The 24,951-nt window shown below is 44.1% G+C and overlaps 1 protein-coding gene across 1 annotated transcript; it reads right to left on the bottom strand.

The window, feature by feature from the left end:
- Window positions 1-23,867: 23,867 nt before the first annotated feature.
- Window positions 23,868-24,912, bottom strand: LOC145125805 (uncharacterized). The gene is made up of 3 exons (XM_079061218.1): window positions 24,527-24,912; window positions 24,360-24,467; window positions 23,868-24,251 (listed from the first exon to the last, which is right to left on the bottom strand). The coding sequence occupies exons 1-3, from the start codon at window positions 24,815-24,817 to the stop codon at window positions 23,994-23,996; spliced, it is 657 nt and encodes a 218-aa protein (XP_078917344.1). The 5' UTR covers window positions 24,818-24,912; the 3' UTR covers window positions 23,868-23,993.
- Between the last annotated feature and the right edge of the window lie 39 nt (window positions 24,913-24,951).

Below are 24,951 nucleotides of genomic sequence, written 5' to 3'. Positions count from 1 at the left end.
GCCTGCGCTGCCTCATGTTCAGGTTCGGCTGATCCATGATATGCCTCAAACTCTTGTGATCCATGTATATGGTGCAACGGACCCCGTATAAGTAATGTCTCCATATCTTGAGAGCGAACACTACTGCCCCCAGCTCCAAATCGTGCGTAGGGTATCTCGTCTCATGCGGCTTCAGCTGCCGCGATGCATAGGCTATCACTCGTCCTCTCTGCATGAGGACTGCCCCCAAAGCTGTGATGGATGCATCACAGAACACCACAAAATCCTCAACTCCCTCCGGGAGTGTCAAGACTGAGGCCTCGCACAACCGCTGTCGGAGGGTCTCAAACGCCCTCTGCTGCTCAGGGCCCCACCGGAAATCGACCCCCTTCCTCGTCAGACGAGTGAGGGGTACTGCAATCTTGGAGAAATCATGTATGAATCTCCGGTAGTACCCTGCCAATCCTAAAAAGCTCCTGATGTCTGAAGGAGATTTCAGAACCTCCCACTACATGACCGCCTCGATTTTGGCCGGGTCGACCAAAATCCCATCTTGGTTAACGAGGTGCCCCAGGAACTGGACCTCTCGTAACCAAAACTCGCATTTCGAGAACTTGGCATAAAGCCGTTCTCGCCTCAGAATACCCAATAATTCCTGTAGATGCTCCTCATGCTGCTCTCGGGTCTTGGAATACACCAAGATATCGTCGATAAGTACTATGACCGAGCGATCGAGCATCGGTCTGCAGACCCGATTCATCAGATCCATAAATACTGCTGGCGCGTTGGTGAGCCCAAACGGTATCACCACGAACTCGTAATGTCCATAACGCGTCCGAAACGCGGTCTTCTCCATGTCCTCCTCCCTCACTCTAACCTGATGATACCCGGATCTCAAATCGATCTTGGAAAACCAAGATGCACCATGAAAACTGATCGAAGAGATCATCTATCCTCGGGAGTGGATAACGGTTCTTCACCGTTAACTTGTTCAACTCTCGGTAGTCGATGCACATCCGGTGCGAACCGTCCTTTTTTCGGACAAAAAGAATCGGTGCTCCCCACGGAGAACTGCTAGGTCGGATGAACTGCTTGCCCAGCAGTTCCTGCAGCTGTGATGACAACTCCTGCATCTCGGGTGGCGCCAATCGGTACGGCGCCTTGGCGATAGGGGCCGCACCAAGCACCAGGTCGATCCGAAACTCGACCTGCCTCTCCGGAGGTATCCCTGGCAATTCCTCCGGAAACACATCTGCAAATTCCCTGACCACAGGAACATCGGAAACCGAAATCTGATCCCTGGCTCGCGTATCCAATACATACGCTAGGTAACCCGCACCCCCGTGCTGGATATACTGCCGAGCCCTGGCGGCTGAACAAAATCCCGATCCCACTCTGGTGTCCTCACCATATATAATCAACTCTCCCCCACTTGGGGTTCGAACCACTACCCGCTGACCCTCGCAATCAATCATGGCACCGAAACGACTGAGCCAGTCCATCCCCACAATCACGCATACATCCCCCATGGGGATCGGAATCAAGTCTATTGGAAAAGGTATCCCGAAGATCTCCATCTCACACCCTCGGTAGATCGAAGAAGCAGAAACCTCGTGTTTGTTGGCGATAGAGACTCGCAACGGACACTCTGGCTCGCCTACTGACACTCTGAACTCCCTACTAAATATATGAGATACAAAAGACCGACTCGCCCCCGAGTCAAATAAAACCAATGCAGGTAAGGAGTTCACTAAAAACGTACCTAATCACAGGTACAACAGATAAGCATACAATAAATATAGTAAATGAGATAAAGGATAGAAACATACCCGCAACCACATCCGGTGCTGCCTTGGCCTCCTCGACCGTAAGCTGAAAGGCACGCCCCTGAGCCTTCGGGGTCTCTGCCCTACCCTGCCTCCCATCGGTAATCCTCAATGTAGCCGGCGCGGGAGCCTGCGCCGGCTTAGAGGCAAGTAACGGACAGTTGGCCTTCACGTGGCCAACCTGATCGCAGTGATAACATAACATCATACCCTGAATTGGGACTACCTGGCGACAGTCCTTCGCGTAATGTCCCTCCTTGCCACACCTGTGGCACCCACTACCAGCTCGACACACGCCAGAATGACCCTTGCCACACTTTCCACAAGTGCGGCTCTGCTGACCCCCGATCCTAGTATCAGCCGTCTTAGACCGCTTCGACGCCGACTGAGACTGTGCCGGGGCCTGCCGCTGCTCTCTCAACTGCAGCTCAATCTCCAACTCACGCCGTCTAGCGGCCTCCTGCAACTCCAGAAGAGTATCACATCGCTGGGTAGACACAAACTTACGGATATCCGTCTTGAGCATGCTCAGATAACGGGTCATCTGGGCCTGCTCGGAAGCAAACTCCGGGCAAAACATCACCCTCTCAGTGAACATACGGGTGATCTCTGTCACCGACTCCCCATCCTGTCTCAAACTCAGAAACTCCTGTGCCAAACGTTCCCGCTCGACCCGCGGAATGTAACGGGCGTGGAACATGTCCCTGAACTGCTCCCAAGTAACAGTAGCTCTCTGATCATTAGTGTATGACCCAGTCGCAAATCTCCACCAGTCCTTGGCCCCGGACCTTAGCAGTTTCAGAGCACACCTGACCCTCTGGTCAGTAGGACACGAGGAGGTAAAGAAGCACCCATCCACATCTGAGATCCACCTCATAGCCTTGATGGGGTCCTGCGTCCCATCAAAAGTAAGGGGTTTCGTGTTATCGAAGTCCCTGTACTGAAAGCCCCTACTAACTCCCCCCTGCCGCGGATACAGCTGATGCAGCTGCTGCGGCAGCTGTCTCTGCAAGAGCTGCGTAGCGCTCATCAAAAGTACTCAACCATGGCGGTCTTAATCGACCCGAACATCTCCGGCAGCTGCGCCCGGAACGCAGCAACAACCTCATCATGTAGGATCTCCCGAATCCTGGCATCCAACTCCTCTGTACTCATTTGCACCGTGGGATCAGGTGCTGTTGGCCCCTCGTGGCCTCCATCTCCTGATCCTGATCCTGAACCGGATCCAGCCACAAAGCGTCTCGTCATCACCATTCTGAAACATACCACAAGATATCAGATAATCCACATAAATAATTGGGAGCCAACTCCTGACTAACCCTAGGGGTTGTGACTTCCTTAATACGCGTATGGGTCCTGTGCTTTCAATAGTACGGGCCCATACTACCTTCACACCTACCGATATTTGTCTCAAGTATCACCACAACACCCTAATAATACGTAAGCATAGCCAGCGCTCAATCTCCACTCCTAGAGGAATGCTAAATATCTCATAGCTGGCCTCCCGGCTTCTCACAACCCACCCATCCATGAAACTTTCACCAACCCTGTAGCACTAGTGTATGCTAGCCATACATAATGCTGGACCCTATAGACTTTCAAATATCCAATCCTACCCTAAGCTCCCAATCAAACAAGAAAAGAACATAAGGCCAAATCAAACATTCTCAGGCTATAAGATCTTAATTATGTATAACCGTAATGCATACACTAAGCAACTACAGTAATGATGTCAATTTCATATAAGGAAAATCCTAGGCTAGCAGGCATCATATAATCAGGCAATTCTATCATGCAATTCCTGAAGATCCCTAGCCTATATCTAGCATGTTGTTCTAACATATCACATAATCAAATAACTGTATGGCATTTTGGGGTCTACTTACTGGCTCCGGCTGATCGTACACCCTGCATCCTCCTTTACTTATTTTGAAAAAACATTTTTCTTGAAATCATTTGAAAACCTTTCCTTGATTTGAGACTGGATTCACACGCATGTTCCTCCAATTCACTCAAACCAAGGCTCTGATACCAACTTGTAACACCCATAAATTTTTTCCAAATTTAACTTAAAAACTCATTCCAAATTCATCGAACATTACAAACTGGTTTTCAAAATGTATAATATCAGAGTTTTCCCAGAAACATAAACAAAACATGAGGAGCTGTACGATCACGCCTTTGCCTTGTCGCGATCCCCTGACGTACCTGAAACAATAAACTAAAACTATAAGCCCGAGAGCTTAGTGAGTTCCCCCAAAATACCGATACACTGCACATAACACATATATAAACAATAGCATGTACTGGGTCCACAGCTTTACAGACTGGATTACCTCCTGGGCCCACAGTGTAAGTCTGGATTGCCTTACTGGCTCGCATCTCACATCTAGCTTGCCATCGAGCCCACAGTATGAGTCTCCCTCAGCTCGTATCTGGAATGCTCCACCTACTAGATTTCCATTGGGCCCACAGTGTGAGTCTGGATTGCCTTCCGGGTCCACAACTCACATCTGGATTGCCATCGAGCCCACAGTACGAGTCTCCCTTAGCCCGTATCTGGAATGCTCCCGGGTTTGTTGGTTACCGCACGGAGCAGTATCACCTCAACCCATCCCACATAACATATCAACATATAACATGACTACTGAGCATGCAGATATTCATATACCAACACATGTAGTCCTAAAGATCTACCTAACTGGCATAACCACTAGCATGCAACACTAACTCATACTCAACATAACTACTGCTAGGATAACATATCCAATGGGCCGGCCTTGGTGCCTTAGACCCCTTAGTATAGTGAGGATAACTCACCTCGCAACTGTCGTTTGAAGCTAGAAAGCTCAACTCCCGGATCACCACCACAAACTCCACCACCTATATCCGACACATCACAAAGTTCATAGGTTCCCAAAATACTTCCAGAAGTCCAATAGTAAACCCTTGCCCAAAGTCAAAGTCCACAGTCAAAGTCAACAGTCCATGTTGTCCCGACTCGTCGAGTGTAGTTCACCGACTCGTCGAGTCCTTCCTGAACTCGAGAAGTCGTGAAATCCTTGGTTGACTCGTCGAGTTCCCCTATAACTCGTCGAGTACATGCGTGTCTAAAGGTTGGGAGAAACCCTAGCCGACTCGCCGAGTCATTCGACTGACTCGCCGAGACCAAGTCAATCTTCATCGGACTCACCGAGTTGTTCATCCAACTCGTCGAGTACAGGACCATCTTCAAGTGGCTCGCTGAGTTGACTATGCAACTCGCCAAGTCCCTTCAGACCTTCATCCATACAGGTACTTTTTAAGCCATGGAACGGCTCCATATTGCAGATCCAAGCTTCTAAGGCATGTTTATCACGTAAAGTTGCAAACTTTACGTGCATGCAAGGCCCTAGAGACTCTAAATGGCCAATCTAAGCTTCTAATGGGGCTTTACACCTTAGGAGAGTCTCATTCTTGCAAGAGCTGGAAACTTTATGGACTTAGAGACCCAAGAGAGTTCAGATCTAAGGTTGCAACCTCAGATCTGAGCTCAAACACAAGAAAGGCTTCCTAATAAGCTAGAAAAGCCCTAAAATCCACCCAAAATAGATCTAGAATGAAAAGGGGGTTAGGATAACAGCTTAATACCTTCCCAAAGGATGCCAACTGAAGTAGATCTTGATTCCCACGAGTTCCTTTGTAACATCCAGATTTTCAGGTGCATTAATGTGTGTTTAACATTGAGATTCATGAAGTGACTCGGCGAGTTGTGAGTCCAACTCGTCGAGTAGAGTCGGGTTGTCCGCGTGACTTTAATGAATGGACTCGACGGGTCAGTGAGTCGGCTCGCCGAGTAGGAACTGGGCAAAGAAACCCTAATTTCCCGGGGTTAGGGCCTATATAAGGGAACTTATGCCCCCATTTGCGCCTCACCAGTTACCCTACACCCCTGAGAGCAAACCCTAATCGCCATTAGAGTTAGAGAGTGAGTGAAGAGCTAATTTGAGTGGTTTTGTGTATCCTTTGAAGGAGATTTGGAGAGCTTGGTGTGTTTGATCAAGGAGGGGCTGTAGATCCAGAGTTCTTCAGTGGTGAGCTTCAGTGCAAAGGTAAAAAGCTCCTATCTTGACCTTTCCTTTGTGAGATCTTAGTTTAGGGAGATTTTGAGGGTTTTCTCCCATCCATTCTTGGCAATGAGTTGTTTGAGCATATCATGAGGTTTAAACCTCAGATCTGGACTGTAGAAGGACTTGAGAGACCAAAGATCCAAGCTTTATTGAGCTAGAGTCTAACTTTTGTGCATCTAGCCCTTGTGGGAGCATGTATTGGCATTATGAGTCTTATATGCCATGTTTAAACGTAAAGCTAGCAGCTTTACGTGACAATCGACTCTTAGGATGGCAGATCTAGTGTTTGGAGTGATGGATCGGCCTTAAATCATCTGAATGAGGAATCTGATTGGAGGGACTCGCCAAGTCCATGGCCGGACTCGACGAGTCGGTGAGGGTTGGTCCCGATGGGTTGATTGTGCGATAACTCGGCGAGTTTAGGGTCAACTCGACGAGTTGAGCTGGACTTTCTTGAGACTTCTGAGGAAACGAGGGGACTCGACGAGTCGCAAGAGTGCACTCGACGAGTCAGGTCAAACATGGACTGTTGACTTGAGTTTGACTTCTGTTGACTTTGGAGTTCTGGTCAACATGAGTAATAGAGGCTATGGAGGGGGTAAAATGGTCTTTTATCCACTTTAAAGAGTTAGAGAGAGAAAGAATAGCCTTCGGTTATTTGAGTCGTGAAAAGAGTATTAATTAGAGATATTTACCCTATGTGTTAGGCGGTGGCTAGTTCGAGATTCGAGTTCGAGGATATTTGCTTGCTTGCTTGCAAGGTGAGTCTTGTCACTATACTTACCTAGAGTAGTGATTGAGCTGTTTTATGTGTTTACCTGTGTATTGTGATATCCTGCATTATTTCTTTGTGATTTATGTTGTGTGTTACTCAAAGTTTACAGAGTTAGGACCGGAAGGTCCACCAGAGTTGTGGGACTGGAGGGTCCCACTGAGACACATTGACCGGAGGGTCATGCAGAGTTATAGCGTCGAGTGGCTAACGAGTTGTATGTGGTATTTTGGGGAACTCACTAAGCTTCGTGCTTACCGTGTTATGTGTTATATGTTTCAGGTTTTTCTCAGAATCGCGGGAAGGCACCGGCTTGATTGTACACACCGGAGAAAGAGCTATGTATTGAGAGGATCCTAGAGTTTTGATATATACAGTTTTTGGATATGATATTTGATGAATTGACATTGTGACCTTTTGTGAATTTATAATGAAGATAAATGTGTTTTTAAATTGAAAATTTTGTTTGAAAAATTACGGTGTTACATCCTTGCTTCAATCCCCTTGTTTTCCCCAAACTCCTCTCCCCAAGAATCCTCTTCCAAGGCTTAAAACACAATGGAGTACACACACACACGTATTAGGGTTTTGCTGAGCTCTCAAGGGACTGTAAAGAGGCTGAAGGAGGCTTATGATTCTTTAAATAGGGTGCAAAACCCCGAGATTTAGGGTTTCATCTGCCAGCTCCTAGCCGTCGAGTCCCTTCTTGGACTCGGCGAGTAGGTCAGTAAAATACGTGGACCAACCCGCTGCTACTCGTCGAGTAGGGCAACCAACTCGTCGAGTAGACCTTGAATCAAGGAAATCCTTATACAAAATCGATACCTGAGAATCGGGGCGTTACACCTATAAAAAGAAGCATGTTTGTTTTTTAACATCTGCAGACTGCTGCAGTAAACTGAAATTTAAATAAACTAATTTTATAAACTGAAAATAGTTCTCAACATCGAAATTTTAATAATTCTAGTCTTAAAACATTAAAAGAATACTAAAAAGAACATGTAAAAAAACAAAAATATAAAACTTTAAAAAAAATCTAAAAAATATGTAAAAGAACTTATCAGTTTTATTCTAGAAAAAACTACTTTTAAAAAACATAAAAAAAATAAAAAAATTTAAGAAAGTATTGCAAACGATGTCTACAAAGTTCGTAAAAAATTACATATGTTAAAAAAGATGCAACTGAAACTGAAAATATTATTAACAGGAACGGTAAAAAAATTAAAAAAATCAAAGTTTTTTAAAAAAAATCAAGTTAAAAAAAATTGTGGAAACTATAAAAAAATTGTATCAAATCCGTAAATAAAAGTTTAAAAAAAATCAAAGTGTAAAAAAAATTTATACCAAAATTATAGAAAAAACACTTGGAAAAAATGAAAGCTGAAGAGGTTTGAAGAGGCAAGTCAAGTGTTGTGCCGCGCAGAACACGCACAAAGATTTTGTGGTCTGAAGCCTTCCAAAAAACAAACTGCTGCGAGAGGGCAAACACTGTGCGTGTGCTGCGCCGCGCAACAAAAAGTGGTTTGAAGAAGTGTTTTTTTTTTAAAAACAAACAACACCTTAGTGATGTTAATATGTGAAAATTCATTTAGAAATTAAGTTGAGAACTTGTTATTTGTTGAAATCAAAAATAGCTATATAATAGTTGTAACCTACATAATTTGTTGGTACTAGTATATATATATTTTAAATATTAATATATTTCAAATAAATTAGTGTACTTAGGACCCGATTGTAACAACGTAAATTTCCAAAACAATTTTTCATTTTTAAAAACATACTTTTATTCATCAAAACAATATCAAGCAAACTGTATCCACTGTCATAAGAACAAACAAACACCAGAATCTCAAAACATATTCTCTATGAGTGTGTACGGATCATGCCGGCGCCTTCCCGCGATCCTCGCTAGTACCTGAAACACATTACACACAACTGTAAGCATAAATGCTTAGTGAGTTCCCCAAAATACCACACACCACATATACGCCTTTCCAGGCCATAACTCTGTAGGATCTTCCGATCCAAGTGTCTCAGGGGACTTCCGTCCCAAATCCTGGTAGACCTTCCGGTCCTACCCGTATCGACCTTCCGGTCCGCAACCTCTTGACCTTCCGGTCCTTATTATACATAACATTCATAACACATACATATCACATAACAACATACACCTCATACATCTCATAGCATATAAGACCTTCCGGTCACACATAGGTACCCTTCCAGGTACAGTATAGTGAGAAGACTCACCTCAACGAAGTTGGATAAACTCTCGTGCTCAACGTCCCGACCTAGCCTTCTCCTATTATTCAAATAACATCCTCGATCAATATTCTCTCAAAGTATCATCCCTAAAGATTGGGTAGAAGGCCATTCTACCCTTCCCTGAACTCTCTTGAATCAGTCTTGACTAGAACCCTAAGGTCAACGAAAGTCAATGGTCAAACTTTGACCCGACTCGTCGAGTGCACATGGGCGACTCGGCGAGTCCATGCGGGTCCTCTGAATCCTTCTAGCCTCCCTTGGCTTGTCGAGTCATCCCTCCACTCGACGGGTTACACCTGTCACGAATCGCGGGGCAACCCCGAATCGACTCGTCGAGTCCACTTATGGACTCGGCGAGTTGCTCCCATAACAACTCTCAAATGACCTTCTGAGGTCAGATCTGCTTCTCTAAACTATAGATCTGACTTCCCCACGACCAATAACCACGTAAAGGTCAAAACTTGACTCACATGCAATGCACCCAAGGCTTTCCTTGGTGAAATGGCTTCTAAAATGGCAACCTAGTCTCCTTTCCTCCATGAACAAACATAAAGCAGAATGGGGAAGGTTCTCTGGACCTCTATGGGTCCAGATCTGAGGTCTAACCCAGCAAGGGACCATAAACTCAACTTTTCAAGCCCTAAAAGGTTATAGAAAACCCTAAATCATAGATCTTAACCCAAAACAGAAAGGAAGTTCGATTTGATACCTCAATAGTGTAAATCTGAACTTGAAAACCCTGGATCCACAGCTCCCTTGACCTCCTCTTGTTGGAAACCACTTCTCCTTTGCTAAAACACACAAGAAATGGTGAATTAGCCTTCCTCTTGCACCACAAACGCTCTCTCTGCTCTCTAGGGTTTCTCAGGGGTGAAGTGGCCGCAATGGAGGCTATAAAGGCCTTTAAATAGGGCACAGACCCCGAGAATTAGGGTTTCAATTTACAGCGCGGACTCGCCGAGTCCACGCATCGACTCGTCGAGTCTTTCATTAAATCAGACAAGAAATGCGCTCTCCTACTCGGCGAGTCTGAGCGCGTACTCGCCGAGTCCCTCCCTAAAACTCAAGATAAATACTTAAAATAAGACACCTGGGAATCCGGATGTTACAATTCTCCCCCACTAGAATCAGACTTCGCCCTCGAAGTCTTGCTCGGCAAACAACTCTGGATGCTACTCCCGCATCTCCAGCTCCGGGTCCCAAGTCAGCTCGGACCCTTTCCGATGTTGCCACTGGACCTGCACCAAGGACACTTCCTTGTTCCTCAGAACCTTGATCTTCCGATCCCGGATCGCGATTGGCCTCTCAGCATAATTCAGGCTCGTATCTACCTGAATATCCTCCAGTGGTACCGCTGCTGACTCGTTGGCTATACACTTCCTCAACTGAGACACGTGGAAGGTGTCATGAATCTGGCTCAGCTCCGCAGGTAGCTCCAACCGATATGCTACCCTGCCCACCCTCGCGGTCACCCTGAACGGCCCAATATACCGGGGCCCCAGCTTGCCCCTCTTCCTGAATCGAATCACTCCTTTCCAAGGAGACACTTTTAGGAGTACGAAGTCTCCCACCTGGAACTCAAGCTCGGATCGTCGCCTATCCGCATAACTCTTCTGGCGACTCTGAGCCGTCAACAACCTCTGTCTAACCTGCTGTATCTGCTCGGTCGTCTGAAGCACTATCTCAGTGCTGTCCATCACGCGCTGGCCTACCTCTCCCCAGTAAATGGGATTCCGACATCTCCTCCCGTACAACAACTCGAAGGGAGGCATACCAATACTCGAATGGTGGCTGTTGTTATAAGAAAACTCAGCCAACGGCAGATACGTGTCCCAACTTCCCCCGAAGTCCAACACACATGCTCGGAGCATGTCCTCGAGCGTCTGAATTGTCCGCTCACTCTGCCCGTCCGTCTGTGGGTGGTAAGCGGTACTAAAGTGCAGCCTCGTACCCAACTCCTCATGGAACTTCTTCCAGAACCTGGAAGTGAAACGTACATCTCGGTCTGACACAATCGAGATCGGTACTCCATGCCGCAATACCACCTCCCTCCCATACAACTCTGCCAATCTCTCTGCAGAAGAGCTCTCACTGATAGCAAGGAAGTGAGTGCTCTTCGTCAGCCGGTCGACAATCACCCAAATCGCATCGACACCCCTCGCGGTCCTTGGCAATTTGGTGATAAAATCCATGGAAATCTGTTCCCACTTCCACTGGGGAACCTCGAGTGGATGCAACTTGCCGTGCGGACGCTGGTGCTCAGCCTTAACCCTGCGACAGGTCAAGCACCTCTCAACAAACCACGCTACATCCCTCTTTATACCGGGCCACCAGTAATCTTTCTTCAGATCCAAATACATCTTAGTGGCCCCGGGATGGATCGGGAACCTCGATCGGTGCGCCTCCTCCATCAAAGTGGTGCGCGTCCCGCCTGCGTACGACACCCAAATCCGACCCTGAAAGGTCATAAGCCCACGACTATCGGTAACGAACTCAGGTACCTGTCCAATCACCCGCTCTCTCTTGCGGTTCTCCGGTTTCACGGCCTCCGTTTGGGCCTCCCGAATGGTGTCCAACACCGGAGTCATCACTGTCAAGCTCAAGCAAACATCTCGTATCGGGGCACTCTCCGCCCTACGGCTCAGGGCATCAGCTACAACATTAGCTTTGCCCGGGTGGTACAGGATCTCACAATCGTAATCCTTTACCATGTCCAACCATCTCCTCTGGCGCATATTCAGGTTGGGCTGATCCATCAAATACTTCAGGCTCTTGTGGTCCGTGTATATAGTACACCGAACCTCATACAAATAGTGACGCCAAATCTTGAGGGCGAACACCACTGCCCCCAATTCCAGATCGTGGGTGGGGTACCTCGTCTCATGAGGCTTCAGCTGCCTCGATGCATACGCTATCACATGCCCCCTCTGCATAAGTACTGCACCCAACCCCGATATCGATGCGTCACAATACACCACAAAATCCTCCATCCCTTCCGGGAGGGCTAACACCGGGGCTTCACATATCTCTGGCGAAGTGTGTCAAACGAGGTATGCTGCTCCGGACCCCATGAAAAAGCAACACCCTTCCGGGTCAACCTGGTGAGAGGCACGACGATCTTGGAGAAATCCATGATAAATCTCCGATAATAGCCGGCCAAGCCCAGAAAACTCCTTATCTCGGTGGGGGATCTCGGCACCTCCCAACTCATCACAGCCTCAATCTTGGCCGGGTCGACCAATATCCCATTCTGGTTAACGAGATGCCCCAAGAACTGGACCTCTCGTAACCAGAAATCGCACTTGGAGAATTTGGCGTAAAGCCTCTCCGACCTCAATACTCCGAGGATCTCTCTCAAATGCTCCTCATGCTGCTCTCTAGATCTCGAATACACCAAAATATCATCAATGAACACGATCACTGAACGATCCAACATCGGCCTACACACCCTGTTCATGAGATCCATGAATGCTGCCGGTGCATTGGTGAGCCCGAAAGGCATCACCATGAACTCGTAGTGTCCATAGCGAGTCCTGAACGCCGTCTTCTGGATATCCTCATCACGCACTCTCATCTGATGATATCCAGACCTCAGATCAATCTTGGAGAACCAAGACGCTCCCTGCAACTGATCGAACAAATCGTCGATCCTTGGTAATGGGTAACGGTTCTTGACCGTCAACTTGTTCAACTCCCGGTAATCAATGCACATCCGGTGTGAACCATCCTTGTTCTTGATAAAAAGGATCGGCGCTCCACAAGGGGAACTACTCGGTCTAATAAACCCCTTCCCCAGCAGCTCCTGAAGCTGCGAGGATAACTCCTGCATCTCTGGTGGCGCAAGGCGATAGGCGCCGCTCCCGGAACCAAATCCATGCGGAACTCCACATGCCTCTCGGGAGGCACACTCGGCAACTCCTCGGGAAAAACATCCGGGCACTCACGCACTATCGGAACATCATCAACCGAACTTGGCTTCCCTGAGGCCACTCGCGTATCCATCACATAAGCTACAAACCCGCTGCAGCCCTGTTGTAGACTCTGCCTCGCCCTAGCAGCCGAACAGAACGCGGACCCAGATCGGGTACCCTCGCCGTATATCGTAAGTACTACCCCACTAGGGTCTCGTATCGTCACCAACTGTCGCCCGCAGTCTATAACAACCCCAAATCGGCTCAACCAATCCATGCCCACTATAACACACACGTCCCCCATCGCAATCGGGACTAGATCTATCGGGAACTCAACACCGAAGATCTCAATTACACATCCTCGAATCACATGCATGGCATACACAGCTCGCTCGTCAGCTATGGAAACTCGTAGAGGTCGACTCAACGCCTCCCGCTGGATACTGATGTGCTGACTAAACGTTAAAGACACAAATGACCGACTCGCACCCGAGTCAAATAACACCAACGCAGGTACAAACTCACAAGAAAAGTACCTACGCATATCACAATATAAGCACAATATCCCAAACTCAGCATAAATAAATGAAAGAATACGTACCAGCCACCACATCGGGCGCTGCGCGGACCTCCTCCGCTGTCAACTGGAAAGCTCTCCCGCGAGCCTTCGGTGCCTCGGCCTTTATCGGCCGAACCTCAGTAGCTCGCACGGTAGTAGGGGCAGATCCCTGCGGTGCTCCCTGTGCTGTCCCCCGCAGCTGCGGACACTCGGCCTTTCGGTGTCCCGTCTGGTTACAATGAAAGCAAACCATGAACCCATTGGGGCAATCCTTGGCTATATGCCCCTCCTTGCAACATTTGTAGCAAGCACCCGATCGACAAACCCCGTCATGTCCCTTGCCGCACTTTCCGCAAGTGCGGCCCTTCTGGCCTCCAAATCTCGAATCGGCGGGCTTTGCCCGCTTGGCTGCCGGCTGAGACTGTGCCGGCCGCCGATCCATCCCCTGAGACTCGGCCTCCTCCCTGGCCTGAGTCTCCAACTCAATCTCCCTCTTCCGGGCATTTTCCTGGAGCTCAGCAAATGTCCGGTATGTCGAGTTCGACACGAACTCCCGAATATCTCTCCTAAAAATGCCCAAATACCGGCTCATGTGTGTCTGCTCAGTAGACACCTGCTCAGGGCAGAACATCACCCTCTCATGAAACTTCCTGGTAACCACAGTAACAGAATCAGTACCCTGCTTGAGGGTCAAGAACTCCTGAGCCAGCCGTTCCCTCTCCACCGGGGGAACATACTCGTCTCTGAACATGGTGGTGAACCTCTCCTAGGTCACCTCTGAAATCTCTGCAAGAGTGAAGCTCGCCGTCACGAACTTCCACCAGTCATTCGCTCCCAAGCGAAGCTGGTTCAGCGCGAACCGTACCCTCAGATGCTCCGGACATGAACACATGTAGAAGCATCCCTCAATATCAGAAATCCATCTCATCGCAGCGATCGGATCCTGCGTCCCGTCAAACTCTGGTGGCTTCGTGTTGCTGAACTCTCGAAGCAATAACGAGTCACCTCCCTGAGGCCTGGCAGCAGCCACCGCTACAGTAGCTGCAACAGCCGGATCCTCAGTCACCGCTGCGTACCGCTCATCAAAAGTCTCAATCAACGTGGTCTTGATAGACCCAAACATCTCCGGAATCTCCGCTCGAATTGCCGCTGCCACCTCATCGTGGATCATCTGACGAAGCTCCTCGTCACTCACGCCACTCGCCTCAGGTATGTGGCGTGTCCCAACCATGATATCTTTGAAATACAACATAATAATAATATCAGAGACTTGCTCGAGCATCCTCGCACTCAATAACTCAACCCTACTTGTTCCCTAGTATCCCAAGGATTCTTACTTGGACTGCGCACTGATCCGGTGTTTTCAGTAGTACGGGCCCAATACTACCTTCCATACCGCATCAGCATTCATTCCAAGTCCTCCTCCTGGGATCCCAGATCACAAGTACTCTACATCTCGCTAAGCACAGGCTACCCTTCGGTAGACTTCTCCTAAGCTCCTCACTGCTACCTACTCACTCTCGAGGCATCTCATAGCAGCAGTAATCTCCTAGGCTAAGGCATCACAAATCAGGCCACTCTAGTTCTAATATGAATACCTAGCCTACTCTAGCATGCATAACATATCATATCTCATAACACATAATGTAAGGGTATTTTGGGAAATCACCGTTCGGGCGCTGGCTGATCGTACACACTGCTCTGTTCTGTCTTTTTCAAAATCTTTTACTCTCTTAAAAAAATTGTTTGTTTTATGAAAAACTTCCTCAAATCCTCAGTTTGAGTTCAGATACATCCGAAGATGCACCCGAATCCCTCAAACCAAGGCTCTGATACCAACTTGTAACAACGTAAATTTCCAAAACAAATTTTCATTTTTAAAAACATACTTTTATTCATCAAAACAATATCAAGCAAACTGTATCCGCTGTCATAATAACAAACAAATCCCAGAATCTCAAAACATATTCTCTATGAGTGTGTACGGATCATGCCGGCGCCTTCCCGCGATCCTCGCTAGTACCTAAAACACATAACACACAACTGTAAGCATAAATGCTTAGTGAGTTCCCCAAAATACCACACACCACATATACGCCTTTCCAGGCCATAACACTGTAGGATCTTCCAATCCAAGTGTCTCAGGGGACTTCCGTCCCAAATCCTGGTAGACCTTCCGGTCCTACCCGTATCGACCTTCCGGTCCGCAACCTCTTGACCTTCCGGTCCTTATTATACATAACATTCATAACACATACATATCACATAACAACATACATCTCATACATCTCATAGCATATAAGACCTTCCGGTCACACATAGGTACCCTTCCAGGTACAGTATAGTGAGAAGACTCACCTCAACGAAGTCGGATAAGCTCTCGTGCTAAACGTCCCGACCTAGCCTCCTCCTATTATTCAAATAACATCCTCGATCAATATTCTCTCAAAGTATCATCCCTAAAGATTGGGTAGAAGGCCATTCTACCCTTCCCTGAACTCTCTTGAATCAGTCTTGACCAGAACCCTAAGGTCAACGAAAGTCAATGGTCAAACTTTGACCCGACTCGTCGAGTGCACATGGGCGACTCGGCGAGTCCATGCGGGTCCTCTGAATCCTTCTAGCCTCCCTTGGCTCGTCGAGTCATCCCTCCACTCGACGGGTTACACCTGTCACGAATCGCGGGGCAACCCCGAATCGACTCGTCGAGTCCACTTATGGACTCGGCGAGTTGCTCCCATAACAACTCTCAAATGACCTTCTGAGGTCAGATCTGCTTCTCTAAACTATAGATCTGACTTCCCCACGACCAATAACCACGTAAAGGTCGAAACTTGACTCACATGCAATGCACCCAAGGCTTTCCTTGGTGAAATGGCTTCTAAAATGGCAACCTAGTCTCCTTTCCTCCATGAACAAACATAAAGCAGAATGGGGAAGGTTCTCTGGACCTCTATGGGTCCAGATCTGAGGTCTAACCCAGCAAGGGACCATAAACTCAACTTTTCAAGCCCTAAAAGGTTATAGAAAACCCTAAATCATAGATCTTAACCCAAAACAGAAAGGAAGTTCGATTTGATACCTCAATAGTGTAGATCTGAACTTGAAAACCCTGGATCCACAGCTCCCTTGACCTCCTCTTGTTGGAAACCACTTCTCCTTTGCTAAAACACACAAGAAATGGTGAATTAGCCTTCCTCTTGCACCACAAACGCTCTCTCTGCTCTCTAGGGTTTCTCAGGGGTGAAGTGGCCGCAATGGAGGCTATAAAGGCCTTTAAATAGGGCACAGACCCCGAGAATTAGGGTTTCAGTTTACAGCGCGGACTCGCCGAGTCCACGCATCGACTCGTCGAGTCCTTCATTAAATCAGACAAGAAATGTGCGCTCCTACTCGGCGAGTCTGAGCGCCTACTCGTCGAGTCCCTCCCTAAAACTCAAGATAAATACTTAAAATAAGATACCTGGGAATCCGGATGTTACAGATTATCAAGTAACCAGACTCTGATTTGCATATGAAAACAACGTTGAGAGTCTTATAAGACCCGATTATTTACATGGAAAACAATGTTGAGAGTCTTATAAGACCTGATTATTTACATGGAAATTGGGTTCTAATCTGCATAGGAAAGCGACACTGAAATTGTTATATGACCCAGTTATATAATAATGAATCAGACTCTTTTTTTCATTAATAGACCCGATTTAAAACCGAGATCCATTATCAATTTCACATAGGACTCGCCAGACATGAAACGCAGTTGCAAACCGAGTTCTTTAACCGATTTAACCGGTTCCTTTGACTCTTTTTGTAGTAGTGATATACATACATATATATACCATGGTGAACTCTATCTTCCTTTTAGTGCTTCTTCATCGGGTGTGATCTGTTAATGTTAACGGTAATATGATTGTTTCTCTTGGCCATACACTATGGCCGACAAAGCTCATAACATGTGATGTTGGTGGTATTAATTTGTTTTGCATGTTGTGGGTAAGTTCTTGAATAAGTGGTTGTACATAATTTCTGCAGAGCATCCTATGTCAAAATATGTTTTGTCAATGTGGATTTTATTTATGAATCCTTCTATAATGAGTGGTTCACCTGCTGTGACTATGCAAAACGTAGCCCCATTTGATGAATTTGAATTCCTTATATTCTTTGTGATAATCGACTATCCGCTTGTTACTATATTAAATCATCAAGATTCCTCCATTCATTGACTTCTTTCTCTTATCTTGTGGTGGCGCGATGCTTTCTAGCTAATTCATTTGTAAGTCTGGATGTGTTCGTTTAGTTGCCCATGACATTTATAATATTGGTGTGTCCCTTATCTTCTAGTGGTGAGGTGATGCTTTCTATAAGCTCCATCTTTATCATACTACATTCGATTGTGTTGGGTCATGTCGTTCCATGGAATTTACTATATTTTTTGTTGTCCCATGGCGGGTATTTGTTACAAGGATGTCTGGTTTGACTTGGTTGTGTGTCCTTATTGTTTTATATTTGGTATTCTCTTGTTGCTTTAGGGTTTGTCCTTTCCCATCCACCATTTTCAACTTTTCTATCGTTGACTCTTCTTACTTAAAGAAGTATGGACCCTTTCCATTAGGTCCTTTCGTGACTTCGGTGGTTTTCCAACTAGCTTCTTGAATAATGGTCTTGGTCTAAGTCTGTATGTGAATATAGAGATCACCATATTGTTTCTCATTCGGATGCATTTAATGTTGCCTTGTTGAACCAATGTATGCATGCTTGTAGGGTTCCTTCTTCCCTTTTCCAACCTAATAATTCTTATGCGTCTGCCATGTTTTTCCTTTGCTATATGAAGTGACTGACAAATTCCTCTCTTAGTTGATTGAAGCTCCTGATGTTATTTGGTGGTAGACTTCTATACAATAATCTCGCTAGTTCGGAGATAGTTGGTGGGAAGAATATGCACATGTACTTATTATCTACGTACGTAGTAGGCATCCATCTTCCATTTGTATTTTTCTATGTGATCATTTGGATCACTAGTGTCGTCGTACTTCGTTATTTCTAGCGGTATACTTTTTACCAGTGGCGACTTGTCGGACCTTAGAATCCTATTCTTGTTTATCCGTTGTGCTCCTTGTTGTTCTTGGGCGACCGATGTCGGCTTGTTAATTTTTTTCCCATTGTATTGGTTGCAATAGAGGTAGGTTGTAGGCTTGCATTTGTATTAAATTGTTCAACGTTATTAGTGGCCAAAAGCTTTGATACTGGCTTTAGGGTAAGGGCAATGCCATTGGTATATATATGGTGCACCACCTTGTGTTGTGCTTGCTACGAGCATATCTTAGTTTGGTCTGGTAGGGGAATAATTATATTAGTTCACATGATTTCTTGATTATGTTGGTGAGTTTTTTGTCTTGCTCGTCTGTTTATTATTGCTTCCACGTTTAGTGCCGGAGCTAGTGCATGTTTCCATCAGTACTAGTTTGCTCGCATATTGTGTGGTGCTTGATATTTTTTACTTGTTTTTCATGTATGGTTCGTTTGCTCTTTTCCTTTAGACAAAATTGTAAGAATGGTCCCTCTGGTATGTCGAAAATTGTCATTTTGGGCCAATTAGATTTGGACTAGCACTAATGGTCCAAAAAGTTTCAGTTTGTTGCGAGTTTGGTCCATTTTGGTTTTAAATGATGATTTTTCCCTTTGTATTTTGTTTTTTCAAATTTTTATTACATAAATCAAAAAAGAAAAGAAAAAATGCTCTCTCTCTCTCTCTCTCTCTCTCTCTCTCTCCCCACTTCTACAACCTTTTCCCCTTCTATCACCTCCATCGTATGAGATCAAAGAACAGGGGATTTTCCGGCAACCACCAACACCAGCCGGATTTTCTGGTAACCACCAACACCAGCCGGATTTTCCGGCAACCATCGTAAACCATCGCCACTAGTTCAACACCACCACCAACATCGATATTCTGGAAAAAACCATTGCCACAACAGATATGAAAATCTAGGGAGGACGACAGATCTATAGATTCCAGATTCGACGCCGCTGCAAACCCTAACAACTTGAAACAACCGTCGCTGCAAACCGGAGATAGCTTGGGTCGATTTGACACACCCACAAACTTGAACAAGGCCAATGATATTAAAAACACACATACACACACACACAAACGCCACAACAGATCTGAAAAGCTAGGGAGAGGAAGTCGTCGCCGCCGTCAGCAAACCTCCGTAAAGATAAAGGGTTTCTCTGGCTTCACCTTTGTCTCCTTCGTCGAGTCACATCTGGATTGTATGCATCTGCTTAGAGATGTGAAGAAGAAACGGGATGCAACAAACCCTAACAACTCAAAACCACCGCCGCTCCGATGTTCAACTCGTCGTCTGGGAGGGACGTAGATCCGAGAAACGGGGCATTCAGTGAAGAAAGAACTGAGAAAGAGGGACGAACTTAGTCAGGTTTGTTATCGTGTTCGTCCATGTAGGGTTTGCAAAGGTGAAGTCGTCGTCGGAGCAGAGGAGATAGAGGACGACCCATCTGAAAACCCTATCCGCCAAGAAACCCTAGCCGCCGAAAAACCCCTTACTTCAGATCTTGATCTCCTTTCTCTCGTCGTCAGCTGTCGAGGTTCAAAGGGAGGGCAATAACGATCGAAGCGGGTGTTTGGGTGTTGCTACCTGACCGGACGGAGGCGGAGGGCAGCCTAGCCCGACAGCAGCTGCCGGTTTCTTCTTCTTTGGCTGGTGGTAAGCAAGAAACGAGAGAGAGAGAAAGAGAGAGAGAGAGAGAGAGAGAGAGAGAGATAAAGAGAGAGAGAGAGAGAGAGAGAGAGAGAGTGTGTGTGTGTGAGTGAGTGAGTGAGTGAGTGAGAGAGAGGGTAATTTCTTTTTTCTTTTTTTTATTTATGTAATAAAAAAATAAAAAAGAAAATACAAAGGGCAAAATCGTCATTTAGAAAAAATTAAACCAAAATGGACCAAAATCGCAACAAAATGGAAATGTTTGGACCATTGGTGCTAGTTCAAACTTGTTTGGCCCAAAGTGGCAATTTTCGACATATACCACATGAACCATTCTAGCAATTTTGTCTTTCCTTTACTCTTGTTTTTTTTTGTATTGCTATGGTCGGAGTTCGGTTCTCCCCTTGAGTTTGCATATCTATGCTTAGGTCCCGTTTGATAGTTTTTGTCCGGGAAAGTGCTGTCTGGGAAAGTGTTGTATGGGAAGGTTTTCTGACTGGGAAAGAAACTATGTTGTTTGATTGTACATCTGATTGACTATGCTGAATGATAAAAAATGACAATATTACCTTGCTGTTCTATATTGTGATGAATGAAGTTGCTGAATAATTATAAAAACTTACAAATTGTCATACAAAATCAAAATTAAATAATAATAATTTAAAATCCAAATAGAATGCCGATTAAGTTGTTTTTAGTTTTTTTTTTCAAGTTAATGTTACGTTGTTATTCTTTCTAGCAATTTTAAAATTTTTTTATAATTCAACATGCAATTCTTGACTCGGTTTATGTCTGATAGTGGTGGGATGGATGGATTTTTTCAAAATATACTAGGATGATGGTAGTGTTGTAAAAAAAATAAATAATAATAAGAACTAATCCAATAAAAATGAGTTAAAAAAATTAACTAAAAGAAATTAATAATCTAATAAAGTAATATTCTAATTCTAATAAATGATTGTCATAATATTATAACTTATCATTAGTATTATATGTCACTTATCATGCCACTTGTCAACCTATTAATTATCCATTTCAAATTTCAAATTTTAAATTTACCATTCTAATTTCATTAAATTAATAATTGATTTTCCATTTTAAATTTCAAATTTTAAAATTTTTCACTTTAATTATATTAAATTAATAACATTAGAATAAAAAATAAAAGAAAATTAATACAAATGATAGGTTGATATAACTTCACGTATTTATTTTAATCATTGATTATAATTTTATATAACTAAAAAAATATCTCTTAAGCAATAATTTATTTAAAATAGAAAAAACATTATAAATGGTCCCTGTGGTTTCCCAAAATCTGAAGTTTAGTCCCCATGGTTTAAAAACCTCATAGATGGTCCCTGTTGTTTCAAAACTTTTGACGATTGGTCCTTATTGCTAACTCCGTTAAGTTTGTCCGTTAACTGAAGGGTATTTTTGTCATTTCACTACAATAGGGACCATTTATGATGCTTTATCTTATTTTTTTCCTCTTCTGAATCTGTGTGAAATTTCCACTTCGTCTTCTTCGAATCCAAATAACAAGAATCTACAGTATCTAATCATGGCGATAACCCCACCGAGGATGGAAGCTGAGAGCTCAAGATCGCTCCCGTGGTTCACAATTTGTTCTTCGAGAAACTCAATTTCAACCCGGCAAGCCCTAGCGTCAAGGATCCCCAATTTTGTAACGAAAAACTCATGGAATTCTTCCGAATTTGGGATGTTTCCGGTTCCGATTTCGTTTAGTAGCTTGAAGAACTTTAATCGTAATGATTCAACGCATTTATCTATGAACAATTTGTTCCGCCTGGATTGCTTTTGTAGTAAGTTTATCTGTTCTTTAACGTCATCGCTAATCAAACAATTCAATTTATTCATGGGGAAAACATCTAAAAGTGTGGAGATTTCTTGATTAAGATCATGAAAATAATCGGTTTAATTTTCAATATTGCTGGTTGAGAACCAAGGGAACATGTCTCCGTATTCATCTGATCGGGTAATGAAAGAGAGATATTGGGAGGTTAAAGGTTGCTTAACCCGATGGAAGGAAGCACTTTTGGTGCTTGACTGGACCGAAGAAGGAAAGGGGAACGGAAGCAGCATGGCTGCTGGTGGTCTCGGTGGGTGCAGTGTGGGGCTGCTCAAGTAGCTTCTCGACTACTTGCTTCTGCTTCGGCAATGGATCACGAAGGGAAAGGGGAAGGTTGGTCTGAGAGGATCAAGAAAGCAGCAACAAGTCAGGTGCAGGGGAGATGCGAAGGAGGCTGTTGCCTTCTTGACTATCGGAAAACTCCACCTCCAGTGGAGATTTATTAACTGAATCTAAAGAAAAGAGGAGGGGTGAAATAGATCTGCATAGTGCTTTTAGGGGGTGTTCTTGGAAGCTTCATCAGCGGACAGATAAGGGAAAACGAGAGAGAGAGAGAGAGAGAGAGAGGTGGGACCTTTTACATATTAAATAATTATATTTAATTTTCTTATTTTTTTTTTAAAAAAAAAGAGAAAACATCATAAATGGTCTCTGTGGCAGTGAAGTTACGAAAATACCCTTCGGTCAACAGACATAACTTAACGGAGTTAGCAATAAGGACCAATCTTCAAAAGTTTTGAAAGCATAGGGACCATCTATGAGGTTTTTAAACCATGAGGACTAAACTTCAGATTTTGGGAAACCACAGGGACCATTTATGATGTTTTTTCTTTAAAATAATTGATTAACAATTTTGATTTTTAAATATGAAAGTTTAATTAATTTTATAACTGTGGTTCTCACCGGTTATAAACTAGTTTATTAATATATAAATATTATATATTTATAAATAATATTTTTTAATATATAATAATCCAATAAAAAGAATTAATCCATTAAAAAGAAATAAAAAAATTATTTAAAAGAATTTAATATTCAAATAAAATAATATTAATTAATAAATAAATATTATATATTTAAAATAATATTTATTAATATATAATAATTCAATAAAAAAAATTAAAAAAATTATTTAAAAGAAATTAATAATGCAAGAAAGAAAGAGGCAGAGTTTGAGCACAATTGTCTTTCCAGCCTATTCAGCCAGAAAGATATGGTTTTGAAGCTTTCTGGAAAAGACATATCTTACCCGGAAAGACTCATTTTTGCGTGAATATCAAACGGTCTTTTCGGTCCATTCAGCCAGAAAGATCTTTTTGGACCTGGAAATATGTTTATCAAACGCCTTACATTGTTTGTTGTTGGCGTTCGCATAGATGTCGATATCATCTTAACCGGGTTGAAGAGGTGGATGGTGCGTTCTGAGGTGAGTCCCATTAAACGACTATAATTTTATTAAAACAATTTAAAACTTATTGCACCATGAACTTTGATAATTAACAAACTACTTTGAATTGTGGAGGAAACTCGATGTTAGAGCTTTTTCTAATATCATATTTTCACGGTTTGATTCATTTCGTTATTGCACAAATTACTTTTCATGAATTGTATCGAGTATAAACAAAAAAAACTCTGTCCTTTTTTCTTTCTTTCTTTTTGTATGCCGAATGTTTCTTTTAAAACAGTTTCGGCTCCCTTACCTCGTTCTTATGAGACTCAAGGTTTTGTCATTGTTATTATTGTTATTGTTAATTTTAAACACTAACAATACCAAACTCTTTATATATAAAACTATAAAAGGACCGGTGTTTGAATCATCAAAACTCGAGGACATTAACTATAAATCCTCACAAAACCGAAAACCTCATTTACAATAACACAAACTAAAACTATATACATGATAAAGAACTGATCTAACCAAAAAAAAAAATGGTTCAACCGGTACAGACCAATAACCATGCCATCGATATCTTGATACTAACCAGCCAACAAATATTCTCGAAGTTTTTGCACCTCATACCATGAATTAAGAACACCTAACGTTTTATCTGTACCTGAGAACGCTAACTGTACCTTAAGATTACAATCAACAGATCCGCCATTAATGTCACACTTCGAGATTGGTATAGCACATTCTTGATTTTTCATGCAAACGCCTGATCTTTCTGCACACGATTTACACCCCACTTTCTTCCAGTGTAAGTTTATAAGCCTGCCTTCTTGGAATTCAAGAACCTTTAAAGATCAAAAAGGGTTGAATTAATCGATAAAAATGAATTCAAATCAAAGCTTCGTGCACTCGTGTACTCATGTACTCATGTTCTACAGTTATACTGATCTTACAAGAGTGAAACTTGTGATGATGTTTGATTTATCAGCGACTAAAGTAGGTATCGATCTTGCAGCACACTGTTTTCCAGCGAACGCAACCATATATCCACCAGCTTTCTCCTGTAAAATTTCTCAAATGTCGTTAAAGATTAATTCAAGAGAGTGAAATGGTGACCTACCGGATCAAAGTCGGTGTTAGCGGTGAGGAAAGTGAGTTCGTCAACTTTTGGGCGGAAGACGGCGAGTTTAGCGTTTCCACGGAGGGAGAGGCGGCGGTCGCAGGGTGAAAGCTGAATTTGGTTGGAGAAGAAGGAATCCTTGGAAGAAAATGCGATTCCGAAGGTAAATCCATCCCATCTTCGAACTTTTGTATCTGAACATGGATTGAAAACGTGGTTTGTATCTAATGAACGGACGGCCATTACTGTCGCCATCATGATCGCCGGAAACATCATCTTCACGGCGGCCATATTGGTTGCCCAATTCTAAACCATAAGAAACGAAGAAAACAAATATTGTTGTTATAAAATTTTCTTTGTTTGATGTAATCTGAAGGGTTTTAGGGGACTTTGGTTGAAGTTTCGCTTGAAAGGTTAGAAATCGA

Source organism: Lactuca virosa, chromosome 7, assembly GCF_052849685.1.
Source record: "Lactuca virosa cultivar CGN04683 chromosome 7, Lactuca_virosa_CGN04683_v6, whole genome shotgun sequence".
Taxonomy (NCBI): Eukaryota; Viridiplantae; Streptophyta; class Magnoliopsida; order Asterales; family Asteraceae; genus Lactuca; species Lactuca virosa.
This window is presented reverse-complemented; position numbering and strand designations above follow the sequence as displayed.